General features: G+C 42.0%; 1 protein-coding gene across 3 annotated transcripts in view; it reads right to left on the reverse strand.

Annotated features, from left to right (window-relative positions):
• LOC139409138 (protein strawberry notch homolog 2-like) overlaps positions 1-14,507 on the reverse strand; it is a 105,140-nt gene that overhangs the window by 59,100 nt on the left and 31,533 nt on the right. For 2 of the 3 annotated variants that reach the window (XM_071153888.1, XM_071153889.1), the window contains exon 4: positions 2,991-3,105. In XM_071153888.1, coding sequence (XP_071009989.1) covers positions 2,991-3,105 — 115 coding nt within the window. Of the gene's footprint in view, positions 1-2,990; positions 3,106-3,877; positions 4,076-14,507 lie in introns of those variants that run through there. The other variant, XM_071153890.1, reaches the window with a different exon arrangement.

Below are 14,507 nucleotides of genomic sequence, written 5' to 3' on the forward strand. Positions count from 1 at the left end.
AGGCTTAATGCTATGCTAGCTAGCAATACTCTTACACAAATGCTTGTGTAGCTATGGTTGAAAAGCATATTTTGAAAATCTGAGATGACAGTGTTGTTAACAAAACGCTAAGCTTGTGAGCCAATATATTTATTTCATTTGCGATTTTCATGAATAGTTAACGTTGCGTTATGCTAATGAGCTTGAGGCTATGATTACGCTCCTGGATACGGGATTGCTCGACGCAAGAAGTTAAAGTAACATCAAATTGATCAGAATTACAGTGTAGACATTGTTAATGTTGCAAATGACTATTGTAGCTGGAAACAGCTGATTTATAATGGAATATCTACATAGGCGTACAGAGGACCATTATCAGCAACCATCAACCCTTTGTTCCAATAGCACATTGTGTTAGCTAATCCAAATTTATTATTTTAAAAAGGGCTAATTGATCATTAGAAAACCCTTTTGCAATTATGTTAGCAGAGTTGAAAACTGTTTTACTGATTAAAGAAGCAATAAATCTGGCCATCTTTAGACTAGTTGAGGTTCTGGAGCATCAGCATTTGTGGGTTCGATTACAGGCTCAAAATGGCCAGAAACAAGGCACTTTCTTCTGGACTCGTTAGTCTTTTTTTTTGTTCTCAGAAATGAAGGCTATTCCATGTGAGATATTGCCAAGAACCTGAAGATCTCTTACAAGGCGGTGTAATACTCCCTTCACAGAACCGCGCAAACTGGCTCTAACCAGAATAGAAAGAGAAGTGGGAGGGCCTGGAGCACAACTAAGCAAGAGGACAATTACATTAGTGTCTAGTTTGAGAACTGGCAGCTTCATTAAATTAAAATCCTCAACTGGCAGCTTCATTAAATAGTACCCTCATTAAATAGTACCCTTTTCGATTGCATTGCAAAGAAGGGTACCTATTGGCAGATTAGTAAAAAAAAAAATAAAAGCAGACATTGAATATCCCTTTGAGCATGGTGAAATGATCAATTACACTTTGGATGCTATATCAATGCACCCAGTTACTACAACAATACAGACGCCTTCCTAACTCAATTGCCAGAAAGGAAGAACACCGCTCAGGGATTTCACCATGAGGTCAATGGAGACTTTAATGGCTGTGATAGGATAAAACTGAGGATGGATCAACAACGTTGTAGTTACTCAACGATACTAACCTAATTGAGAGTGAAAAGGACGCCTGTACAGAATAAAAATATTCCAAAACATGCACCCTGTTCGCAACAGGGCACTAAAGTAACACTCCTAAAAAAATTGGCAAAGCAATTCACTTTTTCCCCTGAATACAAAGCGTTACGCTTGGGGCAAATCCAATACATCACGAGTATCATTCTCCATATTTTCAAGCATAGTGCTTGTAATCGGACTGGGGAGTTGGTCAAGATAAAAAAGAAACGGCATGGAGGTAAGCACAGGCAAAATACTAGAGGAAAACCTGGTTCAGTCTGCTTTCCACCAGACACTGGGAGATTCATTTGCTTTGTAGCAGGACAATAACCTAAAACAAAAGGCCAAATCTACACTGGAGTTGCTTACCAAGAATACAGTGAACATTCCAGTTTTGACTTAAATCTATGGCAAGACCTGGTAAAAATGGTTGTATAGCAATGATCAACAACCAATTTGACAGAGCTTGAAGAATTTTGAAAAGAATAGGCACATTTCGGAAAGCTTTTAACTTACCCAGAAAGGCGTCTACAAAGTATAGACACAGGAGTGTGAATACTTAAGTATATCAGATATTTCTGTACTTCATTTTCAATACATTTGCTAACAATTTTAAAACATGTTTTCACTTTGTCATTATGGGGTATTGTGCATATATGGGTGAGAAAAAAAATCTATAAAATACATTTTGAATTCAAGCTGTAACCAAATGTGTAATAAGTCAAAGGATATGAATACTTTCTGAAGGGTATATGAGTAAGGAGTTTGGTACAGCCTGTGCAGCACCCGTCTACACCACATAGCTGGGCAGTACCAGGGAGCTGCAGGGCCTTCACTCCGAGGCCTTTGTGTGCACTTGGCAGGTGGCACACTGGGGTCAGAGGCTCTTCATTAAGTACATAGGCCCAGCCCAGCCGCTGTTAAACCGTCATTACTCTGATACAGGACAGGACGGACGTAAGAGGCATAGTGACTGGCTCTTTAGTAACACATCACTGCTCTCCTATACCACACACAGCTACTGGCGCTCTACGAGGAGATTCCCCAACATTCAACCCCATACAAATAAGCCAAGATGAGATGTGAAGTCACTCGCCTGTGTTGTTAGGGCTTCTCAGTCAGCGGAGGGGAGAGATTACTTTTCCATATGGGAATTAAGAACTGCCTGGCCTGACAAAGTGTGCATAATTGGAAAATGCAAATGAAGAGGTCACAGCCTAGTAAGGATGCTAAATATAAAACGGAGAGGGGGGGGGGGGGGGGGGGGGGGGTGTCTCTTACTCTGTCATTTACACATTTCCAAGTCAGAATAAGCCTGTCCCGAATGTCTCCAGGGTGATTGATGGTGCATAACCTCCGCAAGAAAATATGAGGAAAGCAAGAGATTAAATTCCTCCATGCAAAAACTCCACCGAAAAACACCACGCTTTTAAGTGTTCCTCAAAAGTGCAATGAGAGCAGCCATATTCCTCAGAGTGACAGAATAGAACCCGATGGCCAACAACCAACGCCCTGTTAAATTACAGCGGCTTATTAATAACAAGCCTTCACAGGAAAAGGAGCAGGTAGCTTCTTAACACTGTCTAGACAGTGTCAGACACAGCGTTTAATCACAGTTTCTGCAGGCAGGAATAACCGACCGTGCAACATTTAAGGTAGGATGAAAGGAGTAAGTGGAAGCCGCAGCTCCTCCCTTTCAGAGAGTGACAGCGAGGCAGAAAGAGAGAGAGAGAGACAGAGGCGAAAGATAAGACTGCTCAAACAAGATAGAGAGAAGGATAGACAGAGAGAGTGTGATATAGAGAGGTCTTACCTGAGGGAAGCCTCCGTTTCTGGGGAGGTTGAGGCAGGGGAAATCGTCATGGAACCCAGAATGGCTGAACATGTCGATGTGCATATCCGGCATGGTGTCATTCAAGTGGTATTGCCTGAAAAGGGTCAGAAGTAAGGCAGCTTAATTAGATGTACTGGGAAGGGGAGAGCAGAGGGAACTAGGTAGTCATTAAATGGGTGGGAACTTGTGCTTTTCTCTGTATGGCCAAAGGGGTTTGGTTTTTATTTATACAAAGGAAACGAGGACACAGGGTGGTTGGAAAACAACAGTCTCAAACTAGCCCAACAAAGACATAATTAAGAGCAATGATGGTTGGAGGATAAAGAAATAAAGTCAACAAAGAACACATGAACCCCGCAAACTGTGGAGTCATAACACAAGCGATAATTATCTTAATACGAATTAATAACTGATCTTGTGATGTTCTATCAGCAGTTTACACACCATAACACCTAAATTGTATTACTTCAAGTGAACACTAAAGCCTTTGGCCTGCCTCACAGCTGAACCACTAGAACGGAGAGTGAGTCATGCCTGAGGACTGTGACAATACCAGTATAGCAATATTTCTTCCATGACAAAAATTAAAACAAAAAGCAGGCTAAACTTTTTGGTCCTTTAAAAACCTGTAGTATGTAAAAATATTTTGCGATATAGCTTGGAAAATAACTAAATGCAACTCTGGATGACAACATGTTTGCTTCAACATTAGGGCTGTTTTCATAAAGAAGTTAAATCCATTAGTTTCCTTGCCACAATAAAAACGAGTATCACAATAGTGGTATCATCAAGACCCTAATAACAACAAACTATGACGGTAAAAAAATCAGAGGGGAGCGCGAGAGGGATAGAGAGAAAGAACCTACCAGTCATCGGGTTCCATGATCCACGGAGGCCACGCTGACTGTACACTGACCATACTGCCTTCCTCCAGAGTAAGACTCGCACAGAAACCCACAGGCATCAACACAAACACACTGGAGCTGTACCGCGTCGACTTGCAACACACACACACCAACAGAAAGACACTGGAGTGGCACACAGCTGTGTCGAGTCACAGCTCTCTGAGCTCAGGGCTTCATGTGACTCCCCTCTGCACTTCAGGGAACGGAGAGGCACTCCACTCTTTCACTCGCTCTTCCTAGAATCACAACCTAGTTCAGTGGAAAAACACCCACTGACGGCTTTCTCATGAACCTCTGCTGCCTGTGATATTTTCACTTTCTCACTGAGTCACAGCAGGCAGGGCAAGACGGTGCCCAAACGCACAGAAAGAAAGTAAAAGTAACAACCGCACAGCTCCCAGGCTCAAATCCTGTGAGAGCTGATCTCTACATGAGGAATTGAGGGATGAAACTGTTCTCCAACACAGGACACAGATCAGCTGGAGGATAATTGAGGTTGTTATTTAAAGAACGGGCTCACATAGGAATGGAGATAAGCCACGGGGAGAGCTGCTGGTGGTTTTGTATAGCTAGAGCAACGTTTGGTGTGAGGGTGTTTTAACAAGGAGATTGGGGGATTTGATCTGCACACAAGTCAGTGTGGTAAATCCCTAAAAAGTATTGCAGATTTCCTCGGATCAGAATGAAGGGTTTCTTGATCAGTGTGGATAAAAAAACACCTGTACAGAAGGTGTTTATTAACGTGTTTATCTATTTTGAAGGGTCACCATCAGCCCACCTAGCAAGGGTAACAGTGCAGCATCCTAAAGCTTCAAATAAAAAGTGGAAATCCTGAGCCTAACCCTGTAGCCTCTCCTGATACGACAGTGATATTGCTGCCTTGGCAGAATGTGTCAGTACTAGCAGCATTCCAATAACACAAAGCCAGTCGGCCCTGTGCCACACTGACTGCAAGCTTTTCCCGGAATATTTGCAACCCAGTTATGCAGCATCAAAAATCCATTTCTAATCTCTTATATTTCTGTAACTAAAAGACTATTTTATTAAATCTATTGAACTGGTTCAAGCTGGTGTTACACAATCCAGTGTATGTAGGGCAGGCAGGCCAAAACAGAAAGTAACCTGTCACTAATCACCTCTCACTTGATGCATAACTGTTATTGCAGTCTGGGGAGATAAAGCCAGTTAAGGTGACCACCGAGCTTATAACTTTGGTCAGGACAGTAGGACATGATAAACTAAAGTGTAATGCAATAACATTCAGAGAGAGATCAAACCTGTATTGCTAGTCTAGAATAACAGGCTAGTTCGGACAACTATTGAATAAAAATAACCGGATGGAGCGTGTGTTTGATCATCAAACAGCAGGGAAATCAGCTCTAGGCAAATTCGCATTCCCAAGAACTTATAAAGAATTCAAGCACAAAGGAAGGGCACTATTAGGGTTGCACATTTGGGGGAATATTCAGAGGTGGGAATTCCGTGGGAATTAATGGGAAAATATGCAAATGAATATTAATACAATTTAAAATGTAGATATTTTTGCATTGATATATTTACCATATATGGAGACAAACAGAAACCTTATAAGCAGACAATTGCAAATGATTAAATCCTTCCAATACAAAAAAAAAACCCAATTTAGTTACGAATTGAACTTTAAAATTAGTTGACTATTCGCATGGGATGATTTCACTGAACAACAAAAGGGAAAATTGAATGATCCCCAATGATCCCCAATGATCCATCGCATCTCCCAAAATACGTTTTCAACATACATCTGTAAAATGATAGTCTAGAAACTAAAGCTTTGGTTGTCTCCTCTCAGGCGTCCATGTTTTCTCCCTATACCTCCTCAATGTCCACCTCTTGAACATCAGTGTGAGACCTCACCTTCGCTGTCACTTTCCAACCTTGAGGATGGCTCGTTATCAGGCTCAAAAAAACTCAAATTTGCCTGGATGGCCACCAATTTTTCAACTCTTGTATTGGCCAGCCTGTTGCGTGCTTTGGTGTGTGTTCCCAAACAAGGACCGGTTGCGCTCTGAGGCGGCTGATGTTGGTGGGAGCTGGAGGATGACGGAGGCAACAGGGGAAAAAGCCTTGGATCCACAAAGTCCCTTCCACCAGGTGGCTGATGAGATGTTTGGAACGACTGCCATATTGCATGTCCATCCCAAAGCCCTTGCTTGCTTGGAAGTGTACTTCCCCAGACTGCCAAGAACCTTGCCGTCATTCGGGCCAAGGTGGAACTGCTTGGAGCAACAGTGACGTGGGCAGGGCAGTATGGATTTCTTCCCTTACATCTGCAAGCAGAGTCTGAACATCAGACAGGATGGCATTGTCTCCCTCAATCCGTGCAATGGCTACTGCTATTGGTTTCAGGAGTTTCAGGTTGATTACCACTCCCAAAATACATCATCCAGGAGGATCCTCTCGATGGGGCTATCTATAGCGGCAGACTGTGATATGCCATTTCATGGAGAGACTCCATCTCCTCCGGGAGACTGTCAAACATGACAACACCACCCCAACGGGTGTTTCTGGGCAGCTTCAATGTGGTGCTCTTATGCTTCTATCTTTGTTTGGTGAGGTAGATTGTGGCTATAACTTGATGACCCTTCACATACCTAACAATTTCCTTGGCTCTTTTGTAGAGTATATCCATTGTTTTCAGTGCCATGATGTCCTTGAGGAGCAGATTCAATGCATTAGCAGCACAGCCAATGGGTGTGCTGTGAGGGTAGGACTCCTCCACTTTAGACCACACAGTCTTCATGTTCGCAGCATTGTCTGTCACCAGGGCAAATACCTTCAGTGGTCCAAGGTCATTGATGACTGCCTTCAGCTCATCTGCAATGTAGAGACCGGTGTGTCTGTTGTCCCCGGTGTCTGTGCTCTTGTAGAATACTGGTTGAGGGGTGGAGATGATGTAGTTAATTATTCCTTGCCCACGAACATTCAACCACCCCTCAGAGATGATTGCAATACAGCCTGCTTTCTCTATGATTTGCTTGACCTTCACTTGAATGTTGAACATCCAGCAAATTAGTAGATAAAGCATGTCTGGTTGGAGGGGTGTATGCTGGTAAAAGAACATTCAGAAATCTCTTCCAATACACATTGCCTGTGAGCATCAGAGGTGAACCAGTTGCATACACACCTCGAGCAAGACATTCATCAGCATGTCTCTGACTACGTTCCTACATTGAATTTAAAAAAAAACTGATTCCAGGAGGACCATGAGCTGTTGCTATCGATAAGGTAATTTGCCTATCGATTCATAATTTTCACCTCGAATAGAAGTAGAGGGACTTTTATCAGAGGTTGCTTGTTGTGGGCGCTAAGGAAATTTTATGCACTTGGCCAGATGATTCTGCATCTTTGTTGCATTCTTCACATATGATTTGGCACAGTATTTGCAAAGGTACACAGCTTTTCCTTCTACAGTAGCTGCAGTGAAATGTCTCCACACATCAGATAGTGCCCGTGGCATTTTCCTGTAAAGATTCAAACTAAAATTAGTATAAAAAAAACTAATACGATTCCATGTACAGATAAATAGTTAAGCAGTTAGATTAAACAACTCCTATGTAAGATACATGTTTTAAAATGAAACAGGTCTGGAAACAGGTGAATCAACACTCAGCAGGCTCAAGCAAGCTAAACCTCACATGGCAGAAAAAACTAACTAGCAGAAATTGTTCATAAGTTAGAAATTATTTAAACACACTTTGCTGTAGGCTACTATTTACTAGTTAACAAAAAATCATGTATGTCATAAAATATATTCACCCCACCCAGTACTGTAATCAAAACTTACCAGAAAGCATGTAGTCCTTGGCTCAGACAGTGTAGTAGTGTGGGCTCAACAGCATCTCATTTGTGTGCAAGATCTTGAGAATCAGCTGTACATGTGATGGAAGAATGCACTGTGCATGCAGAGGGTTGCAATTCCATTGAATTGGGGATAGTTTAACCAAAACACCTAGTGTATCCTACAAAAAAGGTTCACTGTTATAAGGTAACTTTTTTTCTTTTTTTAAAGCAAAATTCACCGGAAAGTTTCAGACTCTTTGCAACACTAGGCACTATAAAACACGTGTGTGTGTGTGTGTGTGTGTGTGTGTGTGTGTGTTTGTGTGTTGCTACATCAGGACCTTTCATTTAGACTTCCAGACAAACCTGCCCTTCATTTACCACCAAACTACCAGATAGCCACACAGTGTCCTGATCCTATGTCAGCTTACCAGGCCGTGACAATCTATCCATTCAGCATCTCAATAATGTCCATAAATATTCACAAAGAATTTCCTCCATCCAAGACTACCGAGTCAGTGTGTGTTTTTGGTTCTACAACCAATGTGGGAACCATTAGTCCTCACAAGGATAGCAAAACAATGAAAATTAGGACAAGTGGGGACATTTCACTGGTCACCACAAGGAAATACTATTTTAGGCTTAGGGGTTAGGTTTAGGAGTCAGATTTAGGATTGTTAAAGCAGGCAGGCCCATTGCCCTAGTTAGTATATTTAGCTAGCAACCTCCATGGAAATTCGCTATTACATGTAATAATTTTGTTAGCACTCTGGTAATAGACACCCAATGGGCTTTTTTGTGTTTTTTTTTGGCACCCACTTGTGTACTTAGCCAGTAATACCGTAAATCCCAAGATGAGAGGAGGACAGTATGAAAATTGATGCTGCTCAACCCTATTTTGTATTGTTACTGTGCTGTTGGAGCTAGAAACATTACTATTTCGCTTGCATCTGCAATTGCAACTGCAAAATATGTGTACGCGTCCAAAAATATTTGATTTTGACTGCGTTTGGGCTGTATACCGTATCCCGGGGTTTTGGGAGAAAGTCACGGAATGGTATTTCACCGTTTTTTCGAATACGTTTTAGTATTTGTAGCTACTTTTTAAATACCTGTAGTCAATATGTTAGGAAATGTAACATTGCATTCTTCATTTCACCTGTCACGTAATTATGAAGCTTACGGCAGTCCCCAGTCACGGTGTCTGTTTACAACCACACAATGACGAGAGACCGGAACCTTGTGAGTCACTCACTATTGTGACGCATGGCACCAGGTGATCTAGTTATTAGGGATGCACCGATATGACATGATATTCAATATTTTTATTGCCAAAAATAGTTACCGATATTTAAGATTTTAGCAGCTTTTTAAGCATTCTAGTGCAGTTAAATAGTTGAAACGCGCACACACACTGACCCAAAATGTACTTTATTGGCATTTAAGATTGTCCCCATTACCATTAAATCAAAACATATTTATTTCACTTACTTGCTGTGCTGTTTCATTTGTTCAGTCTCAACCAGGAATTCATCATACATGTCACGCAGTGAAGTTTCAGCTCTATCTGTCCGTGGCCTCTCTTCCTCGGTGCACACGGTCACTGTGTCCGTTTCCTTCTTGTCCAGCTGTGTAAACTCTGTTTCTTGTCTGCATCGAAGTAGCGGTCCTTGTACCTAGCATCGAGCATGGTGGTGACACAGTATAGGCTCAAAGAGAATGTCACCGCATCGCTTGTTCACAGCCTATAGTAGAGTACTTTTCCAAGTTAACCCGACGGTCTGTTGGCATTTTTGTTGAACAGGCATTTCAATACCATGACAGAGGGTATCATTTCTGCTGCAGACACAGTTGATAAGCTTATTTCTCGAGTCAGTTATTCGAATGGAGCTAGGGGTGTGTTCCTGTTTCTTTCAAACGTATTCTCAAATGCCATTGAAATGGCAGAAGTGGTATGAGAACCAGCACATTCTTGAGCATGCAATACAGCTTTCCTCAGTATGAAATCCTCGTCGACCCATTGTGCTGTCAGACTCATAATGCTCATGAGGCTGACATTGCTGGTTCAAATGTCAGTCGTGAAGCTAATAGCGGTGACGCCCATAGCAAGTAGCTCAGGGATGTCCGTTTCAACAGTACTGTGACACTCTGAAGGGCAACATCTGAAAAATAGCGCCTACTTGGTAGTGTGTATCGGCGCTCGACCAGTCTGCGAAAGCCAACATCATCCACAACAGAGCACGGTTGATTTTGACAATCAATGAATTCCATTATCTTGGTGTTAATGGATTTCGCCTTTGTGTTGTCTCGCTGAAATTCTTACACTTTCAAATGACTGCTCGACTTGACTGCTAGATCCACACAGCAGACATTGTGGGCTAGGTTAGGAATGCTGTGTTGCACGTGTAGCACTATTTTCCGTGGTGTCATCTACCTACGTTATATTAGGTATACATATCGGTTTTGCACATTGACGTTAAGCTAGACATCGGGCCGATGTTGGCATTTTTAGCTAGTAGGGGTACGTACGTTGCCAGAGGGAATGCCTTGGGAAGTCCAAAGAGTTGATCTGATTGACATATGGTTAGATCTTTTTTTTTTTTTTACGGTAACTAAAATGGAGTTGCTTCCACACAGTTGATTTGAGTCCTTTGGGACAGCGGGAGAGTCTTGGTTGAATTAGCCTCAGCCTCCCCCTCACATTTCTGTTCAGAGCAATTCACCTATGTGAATGGGTCGGTCTTAGCATTCTGTTAACTCGCCACATGCACACCTTTTTTTTTTATCCTTGGGGTGACCAAACAATTGATTCCTATATAAAAAAAAAAAAGTTTAAATCACTTTAAAACTTCTTAGGGATAGCGCCCTTTTTTTCAATTTTCGCCTAAAATGACATACCCAAATCTACCTGCCTGTAGCTCAAGCCCTGAAGCAAGGATATCCATATTATTGGTACCACTTGAAAGGAAAGACTTTGAAGTATGTGGAAATGTGAATTGAATGTAGGAGAATATAACACAATAGATCTGGTAGAAGAAAATACAAAGGAAAAAAACAAACTTTTTTTCTACCACCATCTTTGAAATGCAACAGAAAGGTCCCACATCACTCTGGTTGAAATTCCGATGGTGTCCAAAAGATGGCAGCAGTGTATGTGCAAAGTTTCAGCAAACTACATGACATTGTGTGAAGTCACCCAGGTACATTTTGGAAAATCGTGGAGTTTCACATTACATTTTTCTGCAAAAATACCGTCAAATCTGTATACTTGGACTTTGATTTCGCTTTTCCAGTATTAGTAGCCATATTCTAAGTTCAACATTTGCAAAAAAACACTTCATATAACTTCATAACTCTCCATATTTGTATAATTTTTGTCCAAAAGAAAAATACTTGTCGCATAATGTTAGCAGGTGCATTTTGCGTAAAGCCCCGATTTACAGATACTCCTGTAAAGCCCAGCTAATTGACCACCTAGCTAGCTTTGTTTGACCCCGATTGGTGCTTATTTGACAAAGTTACGTTTGATCAAGTGAAGACCGCCCGCGTCATCGGCGTGCCATGAAGGCGTCGCTCTGACCACATTTGGTGTCCTATAGGATATACTACACCCCTAATGATATAGTGAAGTTTGGTTACGTTCTAGGATCTCTGAGGATCAAATACAAATGTGATTTGACTGGTTGAAACAACGTTTAGGGTAAGATTTTCACAGATTCCTTTCTTTGCAATTTGAACGAAAAATGTATTGTGCATGCTATATGGACCTTTTTTAGGATATGAAAAATGATTTTATCTAACAAAAAGACACTTAATGTTATCTCTGGGACCCTTTTGGATGATACATTCTGAAATCTTGCTCTGATTTAAGTACACATTTCCCCCTCAGAGGTGAATTTACCAAACCGGTCGCGGTGAAAAAAGTGTTTTGTTGTTATCTCTCCTCAAACAATAGCATGGCATTTTTTCGAAGTAATAGCTACTGTAAATTGGACAGTGCAGTTATATTAACAAGAATTTAAGCTTTCAGCCGATATAAGACACTTATATGTACCAACATTTGTTGTTTCTCAAAAATCTGTGATCGTTACACAAGGTACTGCATGATTTACAACTGAAACATCTTGATGCTTTTCGTAAAAGTAGATCTAAAATGCTTCTTACTGTATTTTCTTCTCGACATCAGACTAATTTTGTGCTTCAGTTGCACTTCACTCAGATGAGAATTCACAGGTGGGCATTCTATCAGAAAGCGTTTTGACAACTGATGGGTTGCTACTTTTCTTCTGTACTTTACTTGGTGTAGCCAGCCTACTTTTCTCCAATAAAATGCCAGATTAACTAAGAAAAACATTAGGAAATGTAGCTGGCTACATTCTATATTAAACATAAATATGATGGCCATGTATAGTTTTTGCAAAAAAAGACCTTGGTTTTTCATGTGTGGCTGCCAGCCAAATAGTGTTGCACTTCTGTTGTCATATGATGAAAATGAAGCCATTTTCTGCCGAACGTGTCGCACTAATGCGTTTTCTGTTTAGGAAAATGATATAGTTGCCTGTCCCTGATCATTCTAAAACTTTACTGACATTTTCAACCTCTCCCCGACAGTCTGTAAAGCCTACATGTTTCAAGCAGACCACCATAATACCTGTGCACAGGAACGCAAAGGTAACCTGTCTAAATGACTATCGCCCCCATAGCGAAAGGCTGGCCATGGCTCACAAACACCATCATCCCAGGCACACTACAAGTCACATACTACACCAACAGATCCACAATCTGGCCATAAAGGCCATGTACTCAATCTCCACCTGGCACAGCCAGAAGAGGACCCCTCAGAGCCGGGTTCCTTTCTAGGTTCCTGACTTTCTAGGAGTTTTTCCTAGACACCGTGCTTCTACATCTGCATTGCTTGCTGTTTGAGCTTTTAGGCTGTGTATAACCACTTTGTGACATCTGCTAATGTAAAAAGGGCTTCATAAATACATTTTATTTCATAGATGACGCAATCTCTATTGCACTCCACGCTGTACTCTCCCACCTGGACAAGAGGAACACCTATGTGAGAATGATATTCATCGACTATAGCTCAGCTTTCAACACCATAGTGATGAGCTTGGATGGGACTAAATTCAGGACCCTGGCACTGAACGATCTTGGACTTGCTTAGTCCCCTCCTGTACTCCCGGTTCATCCACGACTGACGGTGGTGGTCCTGGTAGCTGACGATGATGAGAGCCTATAGGGAGAAGGTCAGTGACCTGGCAGGGAGGTGCCCGGACAACCACCTCTCCCTCAACGTCAGCAAGACAAAGGATCTGATCGTGGACTACAGGAAACTGGGCTGAGCACGCCCCCATCCACATCTTGGCCGCAGAGCAATCTGGGATGATGTATAGCAAATTGTGTTTGGAGTGAATAGTGGAGCGAGTAGTTAAACTCATGTGAGCTATTCTATTATATATTTTACTTGAGTGTATTGACCGATGGCCTGTACAGGTCCAGACTGATGCACTCATCTTTTTGTATGCTTTTTTACCCTTTTTTTTTTTAGCTCTTCACGGAACACACCGCCTTACTGGACTTTTTAAACGTTAAGCTAGTGCTGCTAGCTGTGGCTAGCCTGCTTTGTTTTTGGCAATATGCCAACTGTCGGCTTTCCAATGGATATCAACAGCAACCATTGACTGTCCAATGCTACCACTGAAATGTTCACTAACCAGAGGGACAGAGTAGAAGTCAGAACAGTGTTATGTCTGTAAAAAGTGCCTTTGGTCTGACTGGCTGATTTAAGATATCGGGCGGCTGCAGGACGTTCGCCGGTGAGCTGAAGCAGAGCCTCAATGAGTTCATCAATGTAGCTAAAGATATTTAGAAGCTGAACATCTCTCGCCCAGGGTGGTGGAGAGTTGTGCGATGTCACTCTCCCTCACTTCTTGAAGCAGGTGGCTTGTTCAACTAAAGACTGGGCAGAGGTGGTTAGGTGAAAGGGCCCAAAGGTGCTGAAACCGGGCAGTCCATTCCTGCCTTGGAGGATCCACTCTGCCTGGCAAACAACTTTGCACCACTAGAAGTTGACTGTCCACCCCCAGGAATCCGCTCTGGTGCTAGAGACCCCGATGCCAGGCAAGTGATATCCAACATTAAACAACAGGGCGACAACAGTCCCTTTACTCATGTCCACTCATCTAGCCCTCTATGCCTCCTTCAAGACAGACCAAATGGCACAGTTCTAAGCAATTTTGTATGTATACCATTTCAAGCAAACCCCGTGGCTATTTCATATAGAGGCTTACCTACTGATCATAGCACGTTTGTGTTCGAGACTCCCTCTGATCTGAAATTCCGCAGCTGGGACCTTCATGTAAATGTCAGAAGCTAGATTTTTTGAAAATTGATCTTACAGTAATTCAGGCTTCTCAAACTACCATGGACATTTAGATAATTACTGAGACTTGGTTAAGTGTGCTAGACTGATGTGTCTCTGAATGGATATAATGTTTATAGGTCTGACAAAGGTGGGGGTGTTGCCATTTTCATAAAGAACAACTTGAATGTTGCTGTGTGTATTACCACCTCTGTCCCCAATGCACAACTGATGTCAGTGGGAGTTTATCACTGTCCCTCAGCCTTCCCAATTGCTCTTAACAAATTGTCTGACATGCTGTCTAAATATGCAAAATCTGAATTATTAATATTTGGTGATCTTAACTTGGATTGGTTGATGCCAGTATCAGATGGTACAAATATATTTGTCTGATCCAAATTT

Source organism: Oncorhynchus clarkii, chromosome 5 (assembly GCF_045791955.1).
Source record: "Oncorhynchus clarkii lewisi isolate Uvic-CL-2024 chromosome 5, UVic_Ocla_1.0, whole genome shotgun sequence".
NCBI lineage: Eukaryota > Metazoa > Chordata > Actinopteri > Salmoniformes > Salmonidae > Oncorhynchus > Oncorhynchus clarkii.